Raw genomic sequence first — 8,868 nt, forward strand, 5'->3', positions numbered from 1 at the left:
TAATGCAAAAAATAATTGTAGGAAAAATCACTGACTGCATTAAACTTAATATAGACCTTAATATATAATTAGATAAAATAAATGCTATGTAAATAAACAACTATTGTCTCCTGTATAGCCTATGACTTTATCATTTCCAGGTTTCATGTGAACCATTAAGAAATTAAACATAAACTTTCAACACTTCATTTTTACAACACAAACAAATGAATAAGCTTCTTATTCCTACTTATTCGCCTTAATTTCATTGTTCTTACCAGATGTAAGCAGATGTTCTTCAAAGTATCTCACACAGGTGTTTCTTCTTCTTCTTCTTTTGCAGAATGTGGTCTGACCACTTCTTCTTTCCAAACAAAATTCACCCCAAATTTATGTACTAAGGCCAAAAAAATGTTAAACAACTGCTCTTGAGTAAAAATAATGTAGCTTTTTTGTATCTTCTGTTTTTTAAAAAATAAAAAGGTAAATAAAGTAGTACTTTTAAATCTAGAACAAATTATTGTATTGTTCCCCTTTATTAGAACTGTTACATTGCACCATAATAGTCAATAGCAATGAATTAAGAGTCAAGAATCTATCATAGATCCTCATATACACTGCAATAATAACAAAAATTCCCAAAATGACTCCAAAAAACATCAAAATTACAGAAAAATGACAAGAAATGATAGAAAATGAGAGGAAAATATAATAAACGACGACAAAAACACAACTTTGTTGTTTGTCTTAATAATGCTCAGATTAGTCATAATTCTAAATGCTGACATCAATATTGGTAACGTCACCCTCGGAGCAGACATTTACAGTTTTGTGGCCCCTGCTGTGATAACAGGTATCATCTCTGGTGTACAGCAAAAAAGGACAAAGGGACTTAGAACATGACCCTGTGGTACTCCTGCACTGACCACGCAAAGTAAGCAGATGATGATTATAGAATAATAATAATAATAAGAAGAAGAAGAAGAAGAAAAAATAAACACACACAGCTTATCAAATTTTTTATTTTTTAAATTTGATTTGTGAGGGTTTACGTTAAAAAAACTTCAAATTTTACATTATTTTAGGACAATGTTCCTTCACGTCCCAGTTTAGCAGTGAAACATCTTATATATTCTGATTCACACACTATTCAGGTTATTTTCTGCCCGTTTCCTCAGTATTCTGAAGCATTACTAGTCTTTGGAATAAGGAGGTGTACATTTTCTGTAAAGTAGTCCAATCCCCAGCTTCGAAGTCTGTCCGTCAGGGCCTCCACTGAATGCAGCAGCTCAATGCTGCAATGGCTCCCTGGGTTAGAGAACAGATGATGAGGAAAAGTCTATAACCATGTCATAGCATTCTGTATTTCATGAAGATACATTTTATACTTTGTCCAAATACATATATTTACCAAACAGACTGTGTACTTGCTCATCTGGGACTACAAAAGGTAGACCTAAAGAAAAATGTTAAGGAACATCATATTTGGTCAAACTTAAAGGGTAACTGTAGTGAAAAAAAAAGAATGTGTAATCTATTACCAATAAACACAAAATGTGCACCTTTTTATGAATAAAACAACAAAAAAACACATTAAAAGGACTTTTAGAAGTATTTTATACAGTCTGGCATCAAATATGGAGTCGTCATTTTGGACAGAATATGAAGCAGTTTCATTGATTCCTGTTGGCTGTTGCTAGGCAACGGGCCGATCAACGAAAGTGCATCATATCCTGTCTAAAATGGCCGCTCTCTATATATATATATATATATATATATATATTATTTATTTATTTTTTCATGTACCTTTGTGTAGCTCAGTGTTGTACACAACAGTATTCAAAATGTATCTGCAGTCTGTGGCCATCAGAGAGATTAAGAGTGCTGCATATCTGAGGAAATCCATCAACAATATTGAATATGATGTTTAAAAAAAAGTGGTTTGTACAAACGTTCACTCTTACTTTTCTCTGTCTCTTGGATTGATGGCAACAAGAGAACCTCTATCCCATATTGCACCAAACTGACCCTCAATAGAGCTGTGGACGTGAGTGACAAACATACCAGTTCATAGCAGAATGGAATCAATGGGAGTTTTCTCACCTGGAGAAGTTGAACAGGTCACACTGGTACAAGGAGATATTTTTCTCTGAGCTCTGAGGAACAAAACCTACTGTTTACTAAACCTTTCATTCAAAAAACACACATTTTAAGATGCTGTCGATAGCAGAGGAACTCCCCTCCTTTAGTAGAATATCTATCTATACATCACAGACTAATTATTGTTTTACACACATTTCATGTATTCACCTTGAAAACTTTCGCCCCAGGCAAAGACGCCACAGTCTCCACACTGTAAGTCATGTTGTTGTCCTCAAAGAAATCTCGAACTCCCTTCTGTGATATCTCCACCCCGACCACTGAGTGACCCAGATCTGCCAGCCTGAGAATCCCACAGAGCAGGTTGTGCTTAACAAACGTCATCATCACAGGGAATCCATCTGTGAGCTCTTTTCATACCACTTCATATCTACAGCTTTCCCACAGAGGGGGAAGAAGAAGCGCACTCCTGTTCGTCCATTAAGAACTTTATCAATGTTGTTCTCCAGCATCCTGTAAAAAGAAAAACAAAAAAGTCAACAACCAATCGTGTGAAAGCGTTGTCTATATTAGTGCTGTGCATTAGGAAAACATTTTATATCACATTATATGTGAATTTATATCCTGATATAGTATTTTTTCCATAAAATGACATGAAATTAACAAAAAAATGCTATTCTATATATATATATATATATATATAATTATTATATTATTAATTATATATATACATATACATACAGTGGGTCAGCCACCAATTGTGTCAGTTCTCCCACTTAAAAAGATGAGAGGCCTGTAATTTTCATCATAGATAAACCTCAACTATGAGAGACAACATGAGAAAAAAAATCCATAAAATTACATTGTAGGATTTTTAATGAATTTATTTGCAAATTATGTTGGAAAATAAGTATTTGGTCAATAACAAAAGTTAATCTCCATGCTTTGTAATGTAGCCTGTTGGCAATGACAGAGGTTTTCACACACTGTTGGTAGTATGTTGGTCCATTCCTCCATACAGATCTCCTCTAGAGCAGTGATGTGTTGGGGCTGTCGCTAGGCAACACAGACTTTCAACTCCCTCCAAAGATTTTCTATGGGTTGAGATCTGGAGACTGGCTAGGTGGGTGCAAAAACCAACAGTAATGGCCTCTGCTGTCGTTTTAAATTGTACCTGTAGTGAATCTTACTCGCAAGTTCCATCAAAAGTCATATAATTATGATAGTAGAGGTTTTGTTAGGTTATATTCTTTAAAATTCCTTCTAAAGCAGCAGGAGATACATGAACACTTCCATTTGTGAGACACGTTTGCAGCTATTTTGCTTAGAAGAGTCATATTGGCTGTAGTGACACAGTTTGTAACCAGACTAAATGATGATTCCGGTCGCTCCAGGGAATGAAAAAAGCAGCGTTTCACCTCTGGATACCATGGTATCCATTTCCTGCATCTTTGTCGCGTTAAACTAAACACTTAACTCGTATCTTCGTTTTAACACGCTACAGCAAAGTAGCAGCGTTGTCGTGAGTAGATTAGCCTGCTTCATTATATTTTAGCTACAGAGTGGGACCAAAACCACACATGAAACTTGCGATAGAGGGTTATATCGTACGTTTTATATCAAACTAAGATATATAATGTTCTATCGCATTAGTCTATACCAGTCTAATTACATCTTAATATTACATTTTTTTTTCTGATTTCCAAAGATGACACCTGTTGACAGCTGTTGGGTTTACAAGCTAATGAACATCACTCCAATCCCTGTCATTAGCACCCATGGCTAATGTGTCCATTCATAAGTGATGGGTGTTTTGTGAGATGTCTCAGATGTTTATGGTCATTACTCGTGCACTTGAGGCCGATGGAACTCAATTCTTCCTTCAAGCCAGCGATCCTCCCACTCGCTGAGCGTCACGACTTGGTCGGCCTGTGGTGCCAGCATGCTGCTCATGTTCCTGCGACTCAAACTACAAAAGGATAACAGAATCAGAACAGTACAAAGGTGGCACGTCGTGCACCTATCATGTGACCTATCAATAGCCACGACCTAAATTTAAAAGACCTTATATTTGCTCTATCTGAGAAGTTTCTGAAAGCTGAAAGTCGGCATCATGTAAATTTATGCACACGTGATGGAAATATTAAAGATGCCGCTTTGTTTTGGCAGAGAGAAGAGAGACTAAATCAGTCCAAGATGGATTGAAAGAGATCAAATACTGGTTGATTTCATGAACAACGTTTAGCAGGGAGACAATCCTGGATGATAAAACCTCCATGGAGTTTGAAAACAAAGGAGCTACTGGGAGAAACTTAGAATATAAGAAGTTAAGGTAAAACACGTACAACAAGCTTTTCTGTAGTTAGTCTTTACGTGTGTACATTAATAAGTTGTATTCTTTTTAAACCTTATGGAAAATAACACCTTATTTATCTCCTGTATTGTATTTTCCCGTTAGGTAGATTCAAGAAAACGTTGAGGACTTTGAGTATGCCAAAGTCGGCCCATGTGTCCTCTTTTTTGGAAAGCAATATGAGTTAGTACATTCATAATTATGAGACAGAAAGTCATAATTATAATTATTTTTTCATGTAAAGTTGAAAAGAAACATACAAAGATGTGATTTATTTATGTACTTTCACTATTTTCTACACTATCTATACCATGTGTTGAATTCTAAGAACTGAATTAATTATTCAAAGTGTAATTAAAAATATTAACAGTCAGTTTTTTTTTTTTAGTAAGAGCTAAAAACAACAAAAAACAAAGATAATTGATGGCTTGCAAAAAATAATTATTCACATTTTAAAATATGCATACATAAAAAACAGTGACGTCAAATGAAAGTTACAAAACCACGTACGTAACAAAACAAAGACTTCCTGAAGCTACATTATTTATTTTGTGTTATTTATGTTAATGAATAGTACCTGAATAATCATGCCTCAAAGAAGATGATAAATATAATCAGAATATGGGATCAGTGCTTACTCAGCAGATGCCTGGTAGAAAACCAGCAACGATAGATATAAGTCCACCTTCGTCATGTTTTCCCTCCCGTTCAAACCAAATGCCTCCCTTTGTTAACTGAAGGCTGAAAAACACGGTGCAGTGGTTAAAACACAGCGGTCGATACGATGTTGGCGTCTGATTTCACTTTTATTTATTCAGTGACACATATTTTTCTACATGTGTGCATGTATGCGACTGCAGTGCAACTGTTGACTGTTGACTAACTGCTGACCTACTTCCAGTGACGTCAAAGTAAAATAGAAAAACTGTTTTGTAGATTAACAAAGCTCTTCAGTTCATAACTGTCAAGTTTTGAATTTGAAAATAAGGCGCCCACCACGAACCACCACACCTCCCCCAACCAAGCTCCAGTATCTCTTATATTTTAATATAGATGTACAATAAATCTAAAATATCCACTTGTCAACCACTTATTAAATATAATAATGTGATTATAATCTGGTAGGTCGACCTTTATTAATATTAAAATACTGTGAACATTCCTACTAGGGCTGGTGATATGAACCAAAACTCATATCTTAATATATTTTATCAAAATGGTGAAATATGATATAAATCTAGATAATTTTATTAAATAAAGTCTGACCAGAAAAACAATTTTGGGTTAAATTTGCTGATGTAAAATGTTACACAGACTCATTTATTAATAAACAGCTGATCAATATGTGACACTTATTAATCATCTAACTGATCTTTACATGTTGTTCTGAGAAGTTAAAACAGTGACTCATAAAACTAGTATTTTGTTTCATATGATTTATGAAATATTATAGTTTTCTATATCACCAAAATAGAAAACTTGATACATCTTGAATCTCGATATATCTCCCAGCCCTAATTACTAAATTATAAAACAGTTTAAATAAAAACATAAATGTGTTTATGAATCACATGTGTTTATTTAATATACTTACAGTTTATATACAAGTCAACACGTTACATATTTACTGTTAATTTAACATTGTTTGTCTTGAAGTTAAACATTAACATTTTATTTATTATATATTTTATTATAATTTCTCATACTCACTCATGTGGTTCTCTGGTATTCACTAATGACTTATTAAACACATTTATTACAGACTTTACATTATTTAACACTTTATAAACAGTGTATATTTGTGGAGCTTGTGATTGGATGATTTTTCATGGTGACTTACGTGGTTCCTTCTGCTGTGGTAGACGTTAAAATATCAGTTATTAATCTAACAGAACGTGTAACTGTGTCACATCCTGATGGTCTTTATGAAGATAAACTCTATGTTATATTTTACAACGTATTTACACCAGTTCTTAGTTTTTATCACCAGAACGTCTTCATTCATCATCTCTGTTCTGTTGGTTCTGGGTTTGTTGCTGATGTCAGCACTAATCTAATGAGAACTGTCACTCAGGTCATTTCAGGAGGAAGTTCTCACGAGGCTAGAGATGCCGTTCAGTTTAGTAAGACATCTTTGATTTATTATTACGTTAAAATATGGGATATTTACAGGAAAATAATACGGGAAAATGGCGGGAAAGAAGGTAAAATATGGGAGTTTCCTGCATGGCTAAAACAGAATACTAGACAGATGTGCTACACACATTGGACAGGGCAGGGAAGGGGGAGGTCTATGCAAATCCAGGGGCACACCCCCCCAAACAGAGTGTTGTCACAGAACTCATTTTTACAGGGTATTAAACCTCTTCTGTTCCTTAATTCATGTTATGTTTTGACCAAACACCAGCACAGATCTGTTATTTAGACCACAGGGAAGTGTTTTAAAAGGTGAGCGTAATTTACAATATGTCCCCTTTAATGGAAACTAAATGTAATTCAAGCACAAATATTAAAAAACAAGGTATATTTATCAAACTGTCAAATTACATTTTTCCAAAAAAGTTTAACTTTTGCTTTTACAAAAGATTCTGACTCGGTTCAGTTCTAAAAGTCTTTAAAGAGTAACTAAACCCCTGCATTCTGCTGATCTGCCACTAGGGGGGGAATTTTAAAAATGTCTTATGGGCATTACTGCTGTAACAGCAAGACACGCCCACTTAGGCAGCCAGTCAGTGCTGGCAGTGATAGACCGCTACTACACACAATATACTGCCCACAGGCATAAACACACACACACACACACACACACACACTGTTCTGTCAAACTGCCTGTGAGCTGCCTCTCACCCTCCTGCTAAGATGAGGAGGGGCCAGGTGGAAGCCCCTCCCACTTGTGAGTGTGGAACCTGATTCTTTTTAATCACACAAACCAGCCACTGTGGGAGAACTGAGGCAATATCAGTGCAGAAGAAGAGCAACAGCTGATTGGATAAACACCTCTGAATAACCACAGGCTCATAAAAACTTGGACAATTCATTCAAAAACAATCAGGAGGCTCTGACTTACACATTGTTTCTCATTGAAAATGAAGTTGAATGTAACCTGTCGCTCTGCTGCTCCTCCTCCCACTCCGCCGTTCAAATGATCCTGAGACTTTGTCTCAGTACCGTGAGATTGGTGCGCAATGACGTCATAGTATGACGTTACCCTTTAAACATGGCCGCACTGTTGGTATACGAGCGTGTGTGTGGGAGCTGGTCAACTATACCGCTACATATAACTAATTAGCTTTTAAATGTTTATTAAAAACAGTGAAGTTAAACTCTGAGGCCTTCTAACCTTCTACAGTTGCCTCTACGTCTGTGGTCATAGATCACTGTCTTAGAGGGACTAGATCACAAGTCATCTGAGGGGTGTTCCATAAAGGCGGGTTAACAAACTCTGAGTTTATCCATAAACTCTGGGTCAACATACCCTGCGATGGTAAACTCTGTGTATCTGATTCATTAAAGCTGGTATGAAGTGGGTTAATCAACCCTGAGTATGTAAACCTTGGGTTACTGACGTGCACGCGCGCGACAAAAAGCCATCATCATTGGATCAGAGATTTAATCGAGCTGCCATGGCAACCAAACGGAAAATAGTGATTTATTCACCGTAATGGATGAAATAAGCCGTTGTTTGATGAATATGATCCTGTTCTAAAGGTGTGTTCAGTCTTCAGTGATTATAGTGATTAAATCACCTGTAATTAGTCACACTTTATGATCACTTCATCACTTTATTGCTTCAGTGACGTGATGAGTGGTGAATAAAAAATGTGTCTGAGGAGACGTGTCAGCATCATAGGATGTCTGCATAGAGAGTCCTCCTGTTACACTGGATATTAAGACAGTAAATGCCGCTTGATATCTAATCATTTATATTGAGTCTTAATGTAATATTATCACCAGATTCATCTCTACATCATAAAAAAATGTCATAAAAAAACACTGAAGCGGGACGTGAACCCACAACTCATCACTTCCAAGAGCAGCGTCACAATTCACTGTGACATCATAACTTCATAGATGTATGATCTACAGATTTAACTGTATAACAATATAAAACAATAAAAGTGTATTAATTTAAATGATCATCTCCTCCTTTATATTATCTACAGGTTTGTATTCAGTGAACTTTACTACAGACGTCAGTAGATGTTTTAATGTAGATCAACCTCTCAGTGTGTTTCACTAATGATCTACATCTACGTTAGAAAGAAAACTACTGTTTGCACAAAAAAAAAAAAAAACATAAATCAACACAACATTAGTAATGATGTGAACACGTCTGTGGTGTGTGATGTCACTAATGTGTTTCAGAGAAAAGTGTTAAAGTTTATTAAAGTGTTCAGGTGGGCGGAGCCAGGTAGAAACCCAGGGTTTCTTTGATA

At 35.7% G+C, this 8,868-nt stretch overlaps 1 protein-coding gene across 1 annotated transcript; it reads right to left on the minus strand.

The window, feature by feature from the left end:
* Nucleotides 1-1,150: 1,150 nt before the first annotated feature.
* LOC114456677 (probable thiopurine S-methyltransferase) lies at nt 1,151-4,180 on the minus strand. The gene is made up of 8 exons (XM_028438613.1): nt 3,926-4,180; nt 2,500-2,592; nt 2,290-2,422; nt 2,083-2,135; nt 1,944-2,018; nt 1,786-1,871; nt 1,391-1,435; nt 1,151-1,287 (listed from the first exon to the last, which is right to left on the minus strand). Exons 1-8 carry the CDS (start codon nt 4,030-4,032, stop codon nt 1,154-1,156), a joined length of 726 nt encoding a protein of 241 aa, XP_028294414.1. The 5' UTR covers nt 4,033-4,180; the 3' UTR covers nt 1,151-1,153.
* Between the last annotated feature and the right edge of the window lie 4,688 nt (nt 4,181-8,868).

This window comes from Gouania willdenowi, chromosome 22 (assembly GCF_900634775.1).
Source record: "Gouania willdenowi chromosome 22, fGouWil2.1, whole genome shotgun sequence".
Lineage (NCBI taxonomy): Eukaryota > Metazoa > Chordata > Actinopteri > Blenniiformes > Gobiesocidae > Gouania > Gouania willdenowi.

Excerpts from the sequence above, each read along its gene's own strand:
- LOC114456677 (XM_028438613.1), bottom strand. The coding sequence starts at position 4,032 with ATGAGCAGCATGCTGGCACCACAGGCCGACCAAGTCGTGACGCTCAGC. Across the intron at positions 2,593-3,925 it reads CATCGGCCTCAAGTGCACGA|GATGCTGGAGAACAACATTG; the intron begins GTAATGACCATA and ends TTCTTTTTACAG. Across the intron at positions 2,019-2,082 it reads GACCTGTTCAACTTCTCCAG|CTCTATTGAGGGTCAGTTTG; the intron begins GTGAGAAAACTC and ends TCACGTCCACAG.